Below are 19,898 nucleotides of genomic sequence, written 5' to 3'. Positions count from 1 at the left end.
CTGACGCGCAAAACCAGATGGAATGATCAAAATGCAGAACTGCACAAGGTTGAAACTGCCAGATGTTCAGCTCTATAAATCAAACAGTCACCACCCCCCCCCCCATCTGCAGTCAGCATTTGCAGCACACCGTGTGTTTTGTTACTATGCCAGGGAGCTAAACACTAACTGTGAGACCCAGTGTAAATCTACGGGCACTGAGCAGGCTGCAGCAGCCTACAAGGGCACACACTATCTGATGGAGATATAAAGCTGCCACCATGAAAGAAGGCAATATACACAGGAAGGGTTTTTCTAATTTAGATGAGACAAGAATCCAGCTTTCTTCCACTGAAGAGAGGGCAGCAGGAGGAAAGGCATCTCCAGAAAGAGCTTCTCCAAGGAGCAGCGCTGGGTCAGAGGTGTAGACACCATCTGCACAACCACCACCTCCATCAACAAACTCACTCAGGTGGAAGCTAGGAAGCAAACTAAGGAAGAATCGTGGATGATTATAAAGAGAAGTTGACAAAGGACAGTATTCAAAGTTAAAAGCAGGCTGGTTTGCTCCTTTACATCAATGATATAAAAGGACTTTACACACTGACTTTGTATTTGCTCTCTAAAGCTGGAAGAGCTGCAGCAAGTGAACATTAATCAACTACCAGGAAAAGTGGGGGAATTAAACTTGGGAACAAAAAGCTCAGACTCCACCAGCTGATCATGTCGTAGCTGTTCAAAATCCTGCCTCAAAACCCTCAACAGCCTGTTACTGCTTCATCACTTTGCTGCTCCACTCTTTCCTTAAGGCTGGTGCAGCCACAGATCCCCAAGCAGCCAGAAGCAGCCCAGCTGTGCGCAGGCTGCTGACTTGTCTTCTCAGGCTTTGGACCACTCCTCTGCTTGAGCTGCCAACCCAAAACCACAGCTGGTTTGATCCTTCATATCTCCCATCACTTGTTCAGCCTGGAGAAGAGAAGGCTCCTGAAGGAGAGACCTTAGAGCAGCTCCAGTGCCTAAAGGGGCTGCAGGAAACCTGGAGAGGGGCTTGGGACAAGGGCCTGTAGGGACAGGACAAGGGGAATGGCTTGAACCTGCCCGAGGGGAGACTGAGCTGAGCTCTTAGGCAGAAGCTCTTCCCTGGGAGGGTGCTGAGGCGCTGGCACAGGGTGCCCAGAGAAGCTGTGGCTGCCCCATCCCTGGCAGTGCTCAAGGCCAGGTTGGACACAGGGGCTTGGAGCAAGCTGCTCCAGTGGAAGGGGTCCCTGCCTGTGGCAGGGATTGGAGCTGGAGGAGCTTTAAGCTCCCTTCAACCTGACCCACTCTGGGATTCTGTGCTCCTCCGTCTCATTATGAATCTTTGCTCTCTATTCCACAAAGAGCACTTGGCTCCTCACAGATGTTCCTACTGAGTTATCTGCCCAACCCCATCATGAGCAGGTTGGACGAGCTGTGAGCATCAGGGACCAAGCATCATGGCAGTAGCCAAGAGATCAGAGAGCAGCATGGCACGAGTGCCTTGCTTTTCCAAAGGCAACTGGGAGAGATGCAATAGTTAACTGGACAATTCCCAGCTGTCCAGGCTGCCCTACCACAACCCCCAAAGCTATTCTAAGGCACCACATAGCATGAATACCAAGAGCCCATGAAAAGCATGGTGAGTAAAACTGCTGGTGTCTAATGGCGCCAGATGGGTTGTTGACACACTCCGTGTGGTTACACATGAAAGCCCATCCTGCAGGAAAAGATCATCACATCCCCACATGCTTCCCATCCGCCACCGGGATTGTCACCTTCGGATCTGCGCTGCGAGCGCCGCACCCGGAGCTCAACCTCGGCAACCACAGCTTTTCCTTTAAATTCCTTTGAGTTCTTGGTTCTCTTGGTTTCATTAACCCCTCCAGTGCCTCCTTACAATGGTCCCTCTTGCCTTTGTCCGGGTTCAACGCTTTCACAGCAAGTGTTTTATAGGAAGCGAGACAAAACCTCTCCGTACTTACTAGTGACAGATTTCCAGCACTGGCAAGGAGCAGATCAAGGCAGGTCTTGAGACAGAAACGAAACAGAAAAGGGAAGAGGCAGTTACTTGCTACAGACCTTCCAAGAAGCCTTTAAAACTGCACACATCAACTGCTGAGGCACCCCTAAACACACAGCGCTTTCAGGGCTGGAGCACGGGCACAGTTTTCACAGCACCGAGCAGAAGTTATACAACTGTTTACAACAGACCCTTTTCTATCGTCACCACAAGCAGATGGCAGGGAAGCAATTTGCCATTCTCATTAACCATTTCAATCCTCAAAGGAGCTGGCAAATCCACTCTGCTTCCAGTTTCACGTCACCATGGAGGAAGGATGGGAAAGGGAAGAAAAACACGCAATAGGGACCGATGGATATCGCTGGCATTGAGCTTGATTTCCACTGGTTCTGCCGACTGATCAGAGTCTGTATTCACCCTTCAGCAGCAAAACAGATGAGATAACCCAAAGCTTTAAGACCTGGCTATGAACTTGCCCAAAGTGCTGATGATTTCTCATTCACAACTGTCTGACTCCAACTTGCCCCGCAAGGAGAGGAGGAGGAAGAAGATGCCAAGATCCAGGTCTATTTCCAGCACTATTTACACTGGTTTCAAGATTGTGTGATGATAGCAAAATCTGGAGAGTTTATTTAGGTGAGCTCACAGCAATCGGGGGTGTTTGGGAGCAGGAAGAGGAAGTTGTGCACAGATTCTGAAGGAACCACAAAGTATGAAGCTCTGTGGTTTCTCGGATGTTATCTTGATGGGGCCCTGTGCAACTTCCACTTCAAAGGTTCAAGAGATCAGAAGGGAAGATTGAGTCCCAAGTATCTGAAATGTCTTAATTAAATTACTCATTCATACAAGGAAGAGACAATCCAGGATTCATCTGCTTTAAGGCGAGTAGGAGGCAGTGACGAAGGCCGATGACACTTGGCTGGGTGCTGCAAGGTAACCCTGTTCAGAGCAACAGACCTTAAAAGACAACTTCCTTCCCCACAAGAGACTAAATCCAAAACACCACACCCAAACCCCAGGAACATTGGGTTTCCATAAGGAGCACAAAACAAGGGAATGGGTCAGATGGGAATGAAAACGTTACCAAATAGAAAGAAACATTTAAGCAACACAGGCACATCACATCACCTGCGTGAACAGAAAACTTCTCCAACAGTTCTTCCTCTGAACCGAGGGGTTTGAAGCAGGTCTCTGGTGGTACACACAGAAACCGAGGTTTCCGGCTCCACCTCCCTCTGTCTCCCCCAGATATTCAGGATGTGTTTCCTAGAGGTGTGCAAACATTCCCAGATCCTGGAAGAACTCCATCCAAAAGAAATTCATTACTGCGAGGGTGCTGAGGTGCTGGCACAGGGTGCCCAGAGAAGCTGTGGCTGCCCCATCCCTGGCAGTGCTCAAGGCCAGGTTGGACACAGGGGCTTGGAGCAAGCTGCTCCAGTGGAAGGGGTCCCTGCCCGGGGCAGGGGTTGGAGCTGGAGGAGCTTCAAGCTCCCTTCCAAACCATTCCATGATTCTATGATCCATGTAAGACTGGGAGGAAGGATAAAAAGCACTTCCTTGCTTTCCCTCTATCCTAGTTCGGGTTGGAAGGGACCTCTGAGGATCAGACAAGTCCAACCGCCTGCAATGAGCATGGACAGAATGCTTCATGCTTCTAAAAATCTTCCAAATGTTGGTATTCCAAAGACTTTGGGGGAAGAGGAAATGTTCAGGGCTCAGCTCCATCAGAAATCACAGGTCAAAACTGCCTATGACACTAATTATCCATTGGAATGATAACACCACAACCGAAGTCCGTGTGACACGCATGCTTTGATACCTCCTGCCCTGTCATCTCTCCTGCAAGAAACCATTGCAGCTTGAAGAAAACTCCACTGGATTTCTCTGCTCATTCACATCCACGTTTGATTTCCCCTCAAAGTGCTCCTGACACAGCTCAGCCTTCTCTGCGAATTTTGAGGATTACAAGCACGGACATGGATGCTGCTCCCTGCCCTCCTCTTCCACAAGATTCCGGTTATGAACATCTGTTGTTTACAAGGGCTCAGCCTGAAGGTTGCCAGACTTGCTCTGCATCTTCTACTTAAGGCAAAGGCTGCCAGAAAGCCATCTGAATGTCATGCTGGGATACCCTGGACATCCAGCTGACAATCACACCTCAGGATCCTACTTCCAAAGATTATCTTCAACTAAAAGATGGCCTTAAAATAGCATTTTATTTTCATGTTTCCTTGTTGTTTCTTTTCCTTTTTTTTTCCCCTTGGAAGGAATCACTGAAGCTTTGCCATGGTTTTTACAGTCTTCACTCATTCTTTGAATAGGAAAATGCCTTTTGGACAAAATCATATTAAGTAGAACTGAAGCCTGGTATTAAAGGTCCAGGGGCTTCATTGCAGTGGGGCAGAGCCTTCCTCTGAGGATGGAGGGCAGAGCAGCTCTGGTGCCTAAAGGGACCCCGAGAGCCACAGGGAAGAGGGACACTGAGATGGATGCTCTGATCTAACTGCAAACAAGAGATGGTCAGTGACTGCCCCTTGTAGTCATACACACTTTGGAACCCTCAGGCTTGTTCAGCCTGGAGAAGAGAAGGCCCCTTACAACAGTGTTCCACTACCTAAAGGTGGCCTATAAGAAACCTGGAAAAGGACTTCTGATGCGGACATATGGTGACAGGACAAGGGGCAATGGCTTTAACCTGCCAGAGGGGAGACTGAGATGAGATCTGAGGCAGATTCCACGGGATTCTATGATACCAGACCTCTGGTCAACAAGCTCTTTTAACAACTGGAGGTGTAAGACTTGGGCTGTGAAATGCAATTTTCTCTGCAGTCCTTACATCTTGTGCAAGGATATTGACCACTGGGTACTGAAGCAGCCTTTCCCAGTATATATGGATTTTATATGCCTGTTCCCTTTAATAGTCTTTTCTAACTGAAATATCATTTTTTTAAAGAGAATAGGCAAAATGAGGCATAACAGCCACGGCAGAGTAGTTAAAAGCAAGTAGAACCTGGGATACATCCAACTGCCATCAACTTAGATGTCACCTTGGCTAAATCAATCTGTTCCCCTTCTTCAAAGATGTAAAATGAGAACAACACACACCTACCTCTGTAAATCATGTTAAGATGCTCCAGTGAAGCTAGCTTCACACTCCGCAAGGGGCACGCAGCCTCCAAGCTCATCACCAGCTATCCACTCTTTGCTGTCAAGCCCCAACCACCTACATTTCAAATCCCATGCGGAAAACATAGCCACCTGATCACCCCTGCTGCAGCCACATCTAAGGAAAATCCACCCCATGCATGGCATTTGTTAGAAACCCAACACAAGCTGCCCTTCACATTGCTGCCTCCTGTAAGGGTGTGCTGGATGGAGGAGGAAGCCACACAACCCAGGGTCAGCCTGAAGCCTCCTGCCCTTGACAGTATTCCTGAAATGAACACATCGGGAGCAACTTGGCAATTACATCCTAGCTCTTGAGTATGAAAGCACATGCAAATTACAGGGTAGCTGCCTGACAGATTTCCTCCTTGACAGCGTGTTATGGGATCTAAAAACGGCAAGTGACATGGTAAGCACTCCCTGAATGATACGGTACCTTCCGACACAATCATCATCGCATGGGAAGAACATGCTATTACTGTGTATTTATAGGGGCACAGCCAGGCAATTACAGAGTAGCCACCCTCCCATGCACGTCTCGGAGTCATGTAATACCAGGCTGCTCAGGAGGAGAGAGATCAGGGCTGGCTTTGATCAAATGCTCTTTCGGGGGCTTCCAAATGAGATTACAGCTGCAGCGTCTATAGAGCAGGTACCAGCCAAGTTGCTCTTCGCTCTTCAGGCAGTGCTGGGGATAGGTTAATTATAATTGGAACTGCTTCCTTACTGATCCCTGTGGTATTCTGACACATCCCTGAGTGTTACAGCCAGCAAATGACTGCACAAGTCATAGATGGAGCTGCCCAGGTCAGCCAGCTTTACAGCCACCGCCGTGACACATCCTGCCCACACACCCAGCAGCCTCACTGTTAACAATTGCTTCTTCCCTTTATTCTAACTCTTGACCAGCTTCTACATTTGGGACTCAACCCCTGCAGGGGTAACATACTCCAAAACCAAGATGGTTTTCTCCCTCTCTGCTCCATTCTGGAGAGACCCCCTTCTCTGCATCCTGCATCCAGCTCTGGGGCAGCTGCACAAGAGGGACGTGGAGCTGCTGGAGTGAGTCCAGAGGAGGCCACGGAGATGCTGCAAGGGCTGGAGCAGCTCTGCTCTGGAGCCAGGCTGAGAGAGCTGGGCTGTGGCAGCCTGGAGAAGAGAAGGCTCCAGAAGGGGAGACCTCAGAGCAGCTCTCAGATGTGGCTGCCCCATCCCTAATGGATTTCCACATTCTTTCAGGCAATGCTCTGGACTTGACGTTCACTTCAGCAATTCAAGTGAAGATTTTATGTGCTGACAGAATCACCGGTCCAGTCGAGGCTACACTCAATAACTGGGATATTTGAGGTCAGTTTTGTGCAGGTACAACTTTATAAAGCCCATCTAAAGTACAAACAGCTCAAAAACCAAGGGCAGGGGGCAGTGAGGAAAATGCATTAGAACAAACAGCCTGCAGTATCACGGCCAGCAGATTTAATTGCCATGAAGCATGACACCATGTAGGATTTATTGAACAATGGTAACAACTTCCACATTGAAAATTCACTCCAAATCTCAAAATAGGAAGCAAGCTGGATCCAACATTCCCAACATTGAAAGCTGAATACAGCAGGGTTTCTGATGGGATGTTTCATATCATGGAACAGAAAGGAAACCACCTCAACTTTCACCAGGAAGAAGGACAAAATCAACTGAAAAAGACCAGCCACAATGCACAAGAATATGACAGCTCAAGGCACCATTACTTTCGTGCCATCTTAAAGGCATGTGCAGAATATGTGCAGCTTAAAGCTGTAAGAACACTTCCACTGTAAAAGAAACAAAACACTTAAGACCATTACAGGTATAGAGATGCATAGAATAACTCTTCTGCAATCTATCAGTGATGCTCAGAGTCAGGTTGCCCCACAGTGCAGCACATTGTGTGTTTTCAACGAGAACTGAAGTAAATCACATCAAAGCTGCCCAGAAAGGAAACAGAATGGTGCCTATTCAATGGCTTTCACAAAGCAAGTGTCTAATGGGAGGGGAAAGCCGATACATCCCCGCATCCCTGCAAGCACAGCAACAACAAAACAAAACACAGCCAGTGACCCCAACAACACTGACACTGCACTGTGGGTGGAGGCAGACCCAGATGGATCCTCTCAGCCCAAACTGTCCAAGGCAGGAATGATTCAGATCCAAGGCTGCTTTTGCTCCGCCGTGTTTTCCCCAGCTGCTCCCCTGACAACAGAACCCAACCAGCTTGTGCACTGCCCGCGTGTCAGCTACAGCAGCACTGTGGCTCTCTGATGGCCACCTACTCCTGGGGCTGATGGCTCCATGCCACACAGCCTGTGCCAGCCCCTTCTGCATCCCTGCTAGGAAAACCACCTTCCTCCAGGCAGGACTCGGCAGTAAATCAGGTGGCTTTGAATCCATGAAACCATGACCATGTCATCCCAGCTCCAAGAGCTAACTGAGGAACAACCAAAGCAGTATGGTCAGACCTACCTGTAAACAATGGTTCAGGCAGGTGAGACAATTCATTGTCAATGAGGACATCTTCAAATTCTAATTGAGTCCCAACAGGTTGGTATCTAGGGATTCCCCCCACCATGGCACAGCTCTCTTTGGCAGTACTATTGACCTTACTTCTCTGCTGTTTTGAAGTGGTAGTAGCAGAGAACGCTATGAACAGACATACAACACTCTTCAATCCTACACTGAGTATGTGTAGGATACTGAACCCAGAGAGCTGCAACAGCAAACCACAGCACAGAACAGATGGCAAAGAGTTACCCCTTAAACAGAACCGACCACAGCCACCGACAGTGAAGGAAATCCTGGGTTTGTCTGTCGAATCTGGCGTACAGCTTTGCCCACCTTCCCAAGGAAATGACTCCTTTTAGACATGCCAGTTTTTACCATCCCATTCCCTACTGACAACATGTGACCTACCAGGAATTACTGAAGTGTAGGTAGCAACCAGGCTGTGGAGGAAGATGAAATGAGTTCTGTGTTTAACACAAACTTGGGAAACACTTGATTCTGACATTCACAAGTGCTGGTACCTACATTGACCCTATCAGCTCTCTTCTGGCACTCCTGTCCTTGCAGCCACGTCTACAGGGGGAAAAAAAGGGCAAAAACAAAAGGCAGATACTCTACTTGAATTGCTGGTCTTTGGTGCTCCTAGTTTTAGCCAGGAATCTCTCAGCCAACTTCTCCAAATTCCTTGAGTAATCCATCTCAATCTCTGCCTTCTTGCGGAAGAAATCCTGCAAGTCCTGCAGTAACTGGACCCGAAGCTCACACTGTTGGTCAAGGCATTTCAGCTGCTCTACCAACTGGGCACGGATCTCTGTAACAAATAAAAGCACTAGAGATTAAACAGAATCCCATTAGAGAAAACACCATCAAAATTCTCCAGTAAAATATAGTTAAAAACATGTTCCCTCATTCATATATAGCAGCAAAGCTCCATTAGGATGAAGTGTATCTGCAGACAGAAAGTGATTGCAATCGCATCTCAGATGCACCAGCCACAGGAAAACCATCCAATATCCTGCAATCCCATGCACAGCCCTTGGAGCACAGCTTTGCTGCTGGGGAGTGCATCAGTTACAAGTGTCAAGTGCATTTTTGGCATCAAGGAGAAGTGGTCACTGCCTAAAAATGTACTGAATCTCAGCCTGGAAAAAGGACTGAATGCTGCAATACCCCACATCAGCTCAGGGAGCCACCTGGGGGAATTGCTATCCAATTCCTTTGCAGGCTACTCCTGATGCAGAAACAAGACATTGCACACACTGCGCCCCCCCCACGGCACCGGTTTGGGATTATTCAGTTAGTTCCTGAGTCGCCAGCTGTGCAGCTCTCATTAGAAACCAAAAGCCACCGAAACCGATACCGACACTCCTTCAGGGAGCCAACGCAATGGCATTTGCCTTGAGAGACTTATCTCCAGGAAGACTATAAAATACCTATGTCTGAAAGACCCATAAATGACACAGATATAGGTGGTAACGTTCTATCATGCAGAATTATTACTGAAGTTATCTATTTATATGCACACAATACTTTACAAACAGTTTTCAAGCAGTTTACAAATAGGAAAACTTCTCCCATTACACCTTCAAGCCAGGGTGCTCCCATCTCACCAAGTCTGAATTTCAGAGACAGGAAAGTGAAATGACTCAGCCCATGGTCAAACAGGACAAGAAAACATAGCAGGAGCATGTCAGTCTAATCTAAGAATGCAGAAATATCCAGTGGTGCAGCTACTGGAGGTTATTTGGCTTTTATACAGGCAATAAACTCAACGTGAAAACAGTAAAATGCCTATTTCCATCTTTGAGCACTCCAGCCTCAGAGATGCCTGCTATTGCTTGACTCTGATTGCTGCTCTTGCCAGAGGTTCTCGGAGGTGTGTTGCCCCAAGATGAATTCAGAACCAGCAATAAAGTAAGGAACATGCAGGTCTTGGGCATGCACAGCTTTGTACCTCTGCATCCCAACCACAGGCACCCACAACTTCACCACCACAACTGAAGAGGGGTGAGTATCACTTCCTAAATGCAATTTGCTAATCCCTGCTGCTGTGCACATCACCTCCATCCGGCTCGGTTCCCAGTTACAAAGCTACTAAGGGACTTGCAGAACCTTGTATGAGTGCCCTGTTTAGTCAATGCAAACAAGACAACCCCATTCTACCTGTGCCCTTGTCATTAAGACTTTTACGAAGCACGGAAGGTGAAGCAGTGAGGTGGGAACAGCACCAAAAGGCACAGTCACGGAGTGTTTCCTCCCTGCAATGAGCCAGCCTGCCCAGTCCTAACACTCACCTGCAGGTCTGGCATTCAAGAATCCCAGCCTGGTTTGTGTTAGAAGGGACCTTAAAGCTCCTCCAGCTCCAACCCCTGCCATGGGCAAGGACCCCTTCCACTGGAGCAGCTTGCTCCAAGCCCCTGTGTCCAACCTGGCCTTGAGCACTGCCAGGGATGGGGCAGCCACAGCTTCTCTGGGCACCCTGTGCCAGCGCCTCAGCACCCACCAGGTGGATGAAACACAAAGTACCACTTCCCCAAAAGAAGGCCAGCACAGCACATGTATCTTCATTCTAAAACTACAACGAAGCTCAAGCCCTTGGCTCTCAAGGTGGGTACTTCACATGCAGCTCGCCCGCTGAACTGCAGCAAGAAGTAGTAACCTTTTCCTTCAGTAAGAAATGCAGTATCAGCACGCTTTCTTTCTAACTACACTCAGTGTTTGTGGCAGGGAGCAGGGACAGCTGACGGGGCTGCCCGCAGGGGAACAATGAGCTATTCAGCCCCAGCTTATCGAGCCTGTGGCGCGGGGCTGGAGAGGGCAACCTTGCTCATCTTTCAAACACACAGCACGCAGTCCTGTGCCACAAAATCCAATCAAGAATGCAGGAATTTCCTGAGGCTTACTGGAGGATGAAGTGTCTGCTTGTTTTCCCATTGCTTACACAAGCATAAGGTTTTTAAGTCGGACTTACTCCGAGGACAGAGCACAGCCGAGCCGGAGCTGTGTGTGAGCTCTAACCCCCGGGTCACCGCATCACACGGGCCCTTTTCATGTCTGCAGTCACAACAAGCACTTTCATTTGGAATTCACTGCTTTTGCATCCTTCATTTCCCCAGGTTGTTAGGTTAACAGCCACTTGAAACACCAAAAAGCCTTCCCCCTCCTTTCCTGTTCAAATAGGATCCCACCCACTGTGATCATTCAAGACAAGGAACAAGCTCCTGAACACCCTGCTCCTGCTGCCAAGGCTTCAAGTGCCTGAAGGTGAATAAACACACTGAAATCAAGGTCAGGATGCCCATAGAAGAATTAGGATACACCAGGTATGCTTATTCTCACACTAAGCCTTGCCCTGGATGGCAAAGCCCTTCCTATTGTACTTTAAGCTCACGTGGCTACAACTACATAATAAAACATCCCTAGTAGCAACAACAAAGTTTCCCATCCATTTCAAACAAACCATTTCTTCACCCCCATCACCAGATCCATCAAGTCACCTGGGGCACAGAGGGACACAGAGCTGTATAGTGCTAGCCAGGTGAATAGTTTTACTTTTCTCCCCTCTGCGATCACCTTCTCAGCATTCCATGGAGCAGCCAGCAGGCTTGGCTAATGAAAGCACCCAAAGGGGATGAAGGAACCTCTGCCTCCTGTATTTTGGTGACATTTGTCATTCTCAGCATTTATAATGGATCATTTTCCTTTTCCTTACTGAACTCTGAAGTATACAGAGCATTGACAGGCATAACTATTATCATCCAGTTACTGTCCATGAATAAAATGCTGGTATCTAAGTAATGATGCCTTTAATACCTCCATGGAAGTGTCACTGCCAGTAGTACCTATCATAAGAAAGTTAAGAGACATACTACATTTGAAGCTAGCACCATACCTGGTCATAAAAAACCTGGATGATCTTCCTTAGTTGACTGTTCCTGCTTGGAAAAGCCTAATAGTTTAAACAAGACCAATGACTAGGTGCAGATCCAAAACACTCCCAAACTACAACCTTGGGAAGGATCCAGTAAACGAAACTAATAGTAGGTTATCCTTTATTTATTACCCTTAAGCAGATTACAAGAACTGTGGTGCAATTATGGGCTTCTACTGAACAGTGGCAGCTTCTCAAACTACAAACAAGAGATGGGTTTCTGCAAAGCTCCTGGCAAGAATCTGTGCTATCAGAAACCCATCATGCCCAGAGGAGGTGGATACGCACTGACTGGAACAATACCCTGCTCTGCTACAGCATCCAACAGCCAGCTTGGCACAAAGAATTTGCCAAATGGTTACTTCAGGCTTAAGCATCCTATAAACTGAAGTTGGAAGTGTGGAAACGGTGACATTTCTGTACCAACTCCTTCATTCTTCAGCAGGTCATGTACAGAGCGAATGGGATGAACTCAGACCCAGGAGACTACCTTGCCCAGTCATCTCACACTCTAAGCTACATTCCTATTGCAAGCAGGATCACCTCCCAAAGATCCCAGGATCAGAATCCTCCCAAAGAGGGTTCCAACTCCTCCCACCGATAAGCTTGAACTGCTCTAACTGGATAGCGACACGGTGAATCAGCCTGCGCAGCACAGAGCACCAGGAGAAGACCCAAGCAGCCTGAGCTGCGTTTCAGTATCTAGCTCCATCTCCATGTCTGCGCGCTGCAGCTCTCTCAAGACGTTCCCACCCCTCTCCCAAATGCCATGCTGTATAAAAAGATGACAAGCTTGGGAAAGGAGTGGGATGACAACAAAACAGAACCACCAACCCCCAGCTCCCGCCCAGATTAAACAGCGATCCTCTCACCCACACAAACCCGCTCCGACTACCGGAGCCGAGCTCCCAAACCGGCCCTGCTTCCGCCTGGACGCAGTGGTCCTCCCCATGGCTGCTGCCAGGAGCCGTCCTCCTCCTTGGTAAGGTCGGATGAGCTCAAGACAAGCAGGAAGCATGTCAAAATCAAAGGGAAACCCGCTCAAGCTATGGCTGGGAAGGTGAAAACCAGCAGATTCAAACCTCAGCACATCATCCTGACGTCTCAGGACCCCTGCCCGACACACGGGCTGCAATGACACAGAAGGATTGGAAGATGCCAAGCAGTAAATTGTGTGCACAGCTCTAATACCACCTTATCTTTCAGGCTACTCAGCAGCGTATGAAAGACAAAGCAGAACAAATGAACAAAACCTCCACTTCATAGAGGAGACTGGAGCAGCAATTTTAGTCATAGAATGGCTGAATGATCGTGGTTTAGATCTTGTGCCTTAAATCCCTGTCTCCTGAAAGCTGCCACATACTCGAATGCTGAACGCTGGAGACAACAGTGGTACAGGCATCCCCTGCCTCCCTTTGCAAAGCCTGTGGAAAGGCAGGTTAAGGTGACAGTTTAGGTTGACATTAACACTCCATTCAGGCTCCGAAACTAGAAAACAGCCAACACTACAGCTCTGGGTAGAACTTAGAACCATTTCATAGAGAATTCAGTTTCAGACAGTGTTTGGGATTACACATTTTGACATATTCCCTGCATATTGCTAAGAATTCTCCTATCATGCTACATAAGAAAGCCTGGGCTCCAAAAGTGAAAGACTTTGTAGTTGGATGGAACAGCCTCAATGTATTTTAGGTACATGACTCCAAACAGGGCTCTGACAACAGCCCAACAACCCCAGCCGTGGCTGGGAGCTTTAGTGACTTAGAGAAGCCTTTATGCAGTAACAGCAAGGATTTCACTGCACAGACCCCACTGCTCGCCGAAAGCTGCTGATCATCACAGCCTTACAAATCCCCCTGCTAATCTGCAAACCAGGCTTTGAAGTGAAAATGGTGGAAGAGAAGGAAATAGTCTCTTGTTAAAGACCAGAGCCAGGAGGGAGATTCAGGTTCAGGTTCTTAATCCTGTCAGACACCTCATGCCCTCAAAAAGGGACACTGTCCTTTAAAACCCAGGATATCCCTTACCCAACAGTAGCATTGGGGAATGCACATGGACAAGGAACCCTTGTTATAAATATACAAACAGGACTGCAGGCATTAGGAGCTGCCATTCAAATACAGCCTGAGAATGGTTTGAGGCACAAGATGCATGTGTAAAGTTTTGCATCAGTGAAGTAAAGGCAGCAGTGAGACATGCTGGAAAGCAAAATCAAGGCTGGTCTCCATCTCAGTGAGGTGCTGAGGACACTCAGCTTTGATTTTCATACCTACATCACAATATATTTGCATCACTGATTATTTGGGTGTACCAGCTTTTCCAGGCACAAGAGGAGTGTCTCTGGAAGCAGCGCAGCAGCCGGTGCCTTCTGCTTCACTGCAGATGCCCAACGCCTTCACTGCCCTACCTGCAACAACAGAGCGTGGTAACTCCTCCTGCCCACAAGAGCCAAGTCCTCATCTTTGTAACTCACTCATAGTGTGCATAAAGCCCCTGATAAAACCCCTGTGAGGGTGCTGAGGCGCTGGCACAGGGTGCCCAGAGAAGCTGTGCCTGCCCCATCCCTGGCAGTGCTCAAGGCCAGGTTGGACACAGGGGCTTGGAGCAAGCTGCTCCAGGGGAAGGGGTCCCTGCCCGTGGCAGGGGTTGGGGCTGGATCAGCTTTAAGGTCCCTTCCACCCAAACCAGGCTGGGATTCTATGATTCAGTCAGGAATAAAGCTAAGCACATGCCGGCCACATTTCCAACCAAACTGCTCCTGATTTCTCATGAAACCAAGGCTGGCTATCACTAAAATCTCGGTTTCTGGAACCTTTTTGGGAGAGAGGACGAGAATGGGGATTTCCACTGGGTATTGCACAAGGCGCTTGCGCTCCAAGGAAGTTGTTTAACTCCTCCTCTCCAACCACCCTCCAACACACTACTGACACCACTATTTACCATCTTAAACTAAAGCTGATCTTTAAGGTCCCTTCCAGCCACAACCATTCTACAATTCCATGACTTCAAAAACCACGGAAAAGTTGTGAAGGAATGAAATACCAAGTCTGGGCAAGGCTCATGGGCAGTGCTCAATCCTGGCCTGCCCCATGCAGCATCAGAGTGTGGGAATTAATCAGACTGACCCTGAAGTGTGGGAAATGCACAGGAACACCCTTCAGAAACCACGTTAATTCATTCGGAAGCAAGGAGCTGCCTGGGTGTGGAGCGAGGGAGGGAGGGAGGGGATCCAGGAGCCAGGGCTCTTCGTTTCAACACAGGAGATTTGAATGAAGAATGTTGCACTGCGGTGTTCCACGGGGCACAAGGGAAGTGCCTCTGTAAAGGGAGAGGCTGGCACTTGCTCTCACCAGAAACTTCTGTTTATTCTAGGATGAAATGCAGCAGGAAGAGACAGCAGAACAGGTCCATGGCAATAAAGAGATGCGGAGACGTGGCTGGGCTCCTGCGCCAGCTCCTGGCCCTGTGCGGGATGGGGGCTGTGGACATCTCTGCAGGGTCCTCCAGCTGGATTCCCTTCTCGATGCCATCATGAGCATGCTCCACGCAAGCAGTTTGGAAACCCATCCCTTAACAAAGGAAGCCAGAAGAAATGAAGAAAAGCATCTAGAACTATACCCTGAAATCACCCTGAAGCAGATGTAGATCATCCTCATTGCATCATTCTGCAACACGCTAATCCTTCTCTTATGCGTTACATGAAACACACCAAAAAGACCCAAATGGATTAGAAAAATGGATTGCAAAATGTAGAATTATCAGCTTTGCCTTTGGGTTTAGTTCAGATGCAACCAAAGACAGAGGGGGCTGGTTACCTCCGTAGATGAACCATCAGCCATTAGCTACCTGACACCAGAAGGCAAAAGAGACATTTGCTATTCTAACTCCTGCAGCCCCAGACTTACGAGTAGTTCAATTCAGAATTATTCTGATCAGGAGGAAGACCTTTACATATGTCCTCATCCTAAACACTCGGGTTCCCCTAACTGCTGGGGATTGAAACAGAAGTGAAACAACCGCTCCTTTTGCCTTCCAAACTGTTTTCTCCAAGTGCCTCAGCTGCATTATGTCAACTAGCGTGAAGGGTTTCTTTAATGGTGGAGCAGTCCTAAACTGAATTGAATTATTCATCAGAAACCTGTAATGTGATCATTATTTCTGGCATTTGCCAGATGTTCTCACTGCCTCAGTTCCCTTCAGGAATCCCAAACTACACTCACTGTACACTACACAGCACCGCACTACCACAGGCAGAAGCATCTATAGGTGAGAAAGCAGCATCCAGACACACACAGGCACATCAAATCCATGAAATCCTCCCTCCTGCTCATTGTTTCCTCAGGAAAACAGCCCAGGGATGGGCCAAATTCCCCAGCCCCAATTCCCAGCCCCCGTTGGAACTACTGCAAAGACTCAGTTCATTTGGCGTTATGATTTTCCATCTCTGCATCTGTCAAGGGTGCTCCAAAGGTTAATAAAGTTGGGAACTGATGAAAGATACTGGGATGCAAGAAGCCAGCAGCAGTATTAGTATGAATTATTACTTCTTTCCAATCAGAGCTGGTAGTTTCGCTCTCAGACACAAGTATTTCACGCCAAATAACATCAAGTGCATTTCTCAAATCAATGAAATTGCTACAACAGAAGTGGCAATTTAGGACTTACAGGTTTTAATCTCTTCAATGAAAAGGAAAACCCTTCGGTGAATTATGTCATCTATTTAGGGACACAACCAGAATGATGAATGCTGGTGTCTGATTTAATTTCACCTCAGGATTTCTCCTCCTCCCTCTCCTCTTTGGTAACTAACACATTAATGTGCATAAATGATCAAGAAATAAATGAGGAGACACAGAAAGGGACATGGAAACACTTCTCCAGCACAGTAAACTCAACTGCAGAACCCCTCCCAGTAGACTGCCTAATTCCACTGCCGTCTCAGGCAGCCAGGGAAAGACAGAGAAATGTGGGATTGGATTTTCAGCGCATCAAGGCTTTTTCACCTTTGCTTTAAGCCAACATTCTGCAGAAGCAACACCCATTTACCTGGATAAAGATCCAACAAAGCGAATGGGAAGAGGCTTCAATTCAGAATCACTTTAACAGGGAAAGGTAACTCTGGATTAGCACCACTGTTCCAGAGGGATCCCTGGTGTCACCAACACATTCCCCTCCTGCTCCTTGGTCTCATTCAAACCCCACACTTGGGAGCTGCCGCAATCCAAAAGCGCCCATCAGTCCCCAAGCCCTCCCACCTCCTCGCACAGCTCCCAGCTCCTGCATCCCGGATGCTCCGAGGCTGGATGTGCTCCTGGAGAACACCTCACAGACCCACCTGGTCGGTCCCGAATGACCCAGCGAGCGCCCGAGCTGCCTGCAGGCCAGCAGCCTGCAGACTTGTACAAGTGCACCATGAAGGATGGCTGCAGCCCTGCTCCTCGCAGCCCTGCTCCCCTTCCCCCTGGAACGCCAGGGAAGGCTCTCAGTCCATCGAGAAGGAAGACAACTGTCCCAAGAAGGCGAGAGGCTGAGTCAAATATATCTCAGCAGCCCGATGCCGTCGTCACAGCCTCCCTGTCAGTCCCACAGCCACTGCCCTGCGTGTTCCTGGGAGCTCTGGAGAGCTATTCATTAAGCAGAGACATTCCAGGAGAGGTGAATAAGCAGCATCACTGCAGACATTTCATAGATGACTTTAATAAGATCAAAAAGGTCCGAGCTATTTGCCTGGGGTACCCATGGACACAGATGACAGAGCCGGTTTCCACCAGAGCAGCCTCTTATTTTCCCCACTGTCGTAACTAAGACTGCCATTAAAGCCAAACCATTTCATGCAGTCAAAGTAATGCCTCCTTAAAGTGGCATGAGAGCTCCTGAGAAATCAGGCTTATCTGTTTAGACACGAAATCAAATTGGAGCATTGTTTGTCATTCACACAGAGTGCACCTCAGGAACAGCAGGTATAAGCCTCATTTAAAACCACACACACAAAAAACAGGTGGAAAATCCCTTTCCAAAGTCCCTGGTGCTCTCTGGCTCAGTTTTTGTTCACATTTGTAAGTAGTTTACTCCAGGAATACTCACTGAAAGCAAAGATATCTCAAGCAGGCTTTTCCTATACAATCCTAGCAAGCAGAAGGCATTCCTTTAGAGTTATAAATATTAAGCTTTCTAAGTGGAGGGCTGCTGTCTTGAAAGGAGCTTGTATTTTACTCTATAGCACCTCTTGTAAGGAGGGAAATGAGTCTTTGACAGAGCCTGCAGAGCTCGAATTATGTGAATCATCGGTTTTCTATCAGTTCATTGTCAGCTACAGCAACACCCATTAATCAGTGCGGCTTAGGCCGGAGCAGGAACAAGGAGATGCTCATTTGTCATGTGCCTTTGTCACCGAACTGACACTGAAACTGGGGTCCTCCTTTTTATACACACCTGCACACACACTGGATCGCTCAGAAACCAGTTCTATTGCTCCAGCTCTCACAATGCATTACTCCCAGTTCATACACTGGAAGGTATCTAAGGTTCTAGCCAGGTTTGGCACAGTGGCAACTTCTGTATTGGAAACCAAATTCAAACCTTGATCTAAAAATGTTTCCTCTATGCTTCCCCCTCAATCTCCAATGGGAAAAACACCGATTTCTCAAAAAAGGCTTTTTCCAAAGAAGCAACAATGCGATCCAGTGCACAGATTGCAGCCATTCTTTACAGTTATCACATAGAAACAGGACTAAAAGTTAAAAGAAAAAAACAAGCCTTTTAGATACACATACACACACACACACACACACACACACACACACAACTTTAAATGAGCTGAAGCCAGAGTCTGAGACACAAACCCAGGGACTAATCAGGATTCCCAGTACCAATTAGATAAGAGAATCAAAGCATTCCCTGAATTGAAGCATCCTGTACCGCAGACATCAAGTACATGCTCACTAAAGAGCAGAGCGTTTCCAGTGTCATTTCCTTCCACTTCTAAGAAGTCAAAAGGAGCCCTTTCTATCAAAGAGCCGGAAGCAGGGACAGAGGAAAGGAAACCATCCTGCTCTAAAGGAGCACTGGAAAGACTGGGCAAGACCAGAGAGAACACAGTTGTGGGAAATGCCTGAATCAAGCGTGCAGGACTTGATTCATCCAAGGGTGAGGACAGGGAGTCAGGGAGGCTTCAGCATCCTTCCAACCCCAACCACTCTATGGTCCTCGATGCACGTAAGAGCCTGCAGCCAGGAACTTTACCCTACAGATCACATCAGGTGGATTTTAGCTTCTGCTGCTGATACCCAGAGAACTGGAAGAGCCTAAGAATGGCTGCCAGACCCAGAGACCTGCCTCCAAACCCCAGCTGGGGCACGGAGATGGGCACGATCTGCAAAGAACAGTCACAGAATCCCAGCCTGCTTTGGGCTGGAAGGGACCTTAAGGCTCATCCAGCCCCAGCCGCCTGCCACGGGCAGAGACCCCTTCCACTGGAGCAGCTTGCTCCAAACCCCTGTGTCCAACCTGGCCTTCAGCACTGCCAGGGATGGGGCAGCCACAGCTTCTCTGGGCACCCTGTGCCAGCGCCTCAGCACCCTCGCAGGGAAGGGTTCCTGCCTGACATCCAACCTGAACGTCTCTGTTTAACAGCACAGGTTGTGTTTGGACCCCTAAAACAATACAGGGTTTAGAAAACTCTTTTGTTTCCATGCAGCCTGCACGAGCCATGCCGTGTCCCCCCCACCCAGCCCAAGCTCTACCCAAGCCCTGCTTATCAACTCACTTCATTTCTCATTTGCTTCACGCAACTCCTCGCAACAGAAACTGTTCAGTCCTTAGAAAACACCACCCGAAATAAACCACTTAAATGAAGATTTATTAAAGCCATTTGGACAGGAGGAAACCAAAACAAACAGAACCCATTCACTGGTGCCACTCCGGTACTGGGTGGGACTTCTTTTCCCTCCCTGTTTGAAGCTGCTGCCATAGGCCAAAAGGAGCCCCCAGCGCCAGCCCCGTGCGGCACCAGCCAAAGGCAACATGGAAGCAGGAGCTGAGCTCTGGCTCCTCCGCCAGCCTTCCAACCAGGAATGTTTGTGTTGGTTCATTGACCAGGGCCTTAAAACAACACACCCACAGCAACCAACCGACCAACCAGCCCAGCAGAGAAGTAGCAGACATAGCAAAGAGGCTTCCGAGTGCCAACTCTGTCATGGGCCGCTCATTCTCGGTTTCAGTGTGAATCAAGGGTCAGGTCTCCCCATCCTC

General features: G+C 48.3%; 1 protein-coding gene across 7 annotated transcripts in view; it reads right to left on the bottom strand.

The window, feature by feature from the left end:
* The window catches only part of SRGAP2 (SLIT-ROBO Rho GTPase activating protein 2), a 93,696-nt gene that overhangs the window by 53,518 nt on the left and 20,280 nt on the right, over nucleotides 1–19,898 (bottom strand). For all 7 annotated transcript variants that reach the window (XM_065698720.1, XM_065698718.1, XM_065698722.1 and 4 more), the window contains exon 3: nucleotides 8,336–8,528. In XM_065698720.1, the coding sequence (XP_065554792.1) occupies nucleotides 8,336–8,528 (193 nt within the window). The remainder of the gene's footprint in view (nucleotides 1–8,335; nucleotides 8,529–19,898) is intronic.

The sequence above is a fragment of the Lathamus discolor genome, chromosome 19 (genome assembly GCF_037157495.1).
Source record: "Lathamus discolor isolate bLatDis1 chromosome 19, bLatDis1.hap1, whole genome shotgun sequence".
NCBI classification, from domain to species: Eukaryota; Metazoa; Chordata; class Aves; order Psittaciformes; family Psittacidae; genus Lathamus; species Lathamus discolor.
This window is presented reverse-complemented; position numbering and strand designations above follow the sequence as displayed.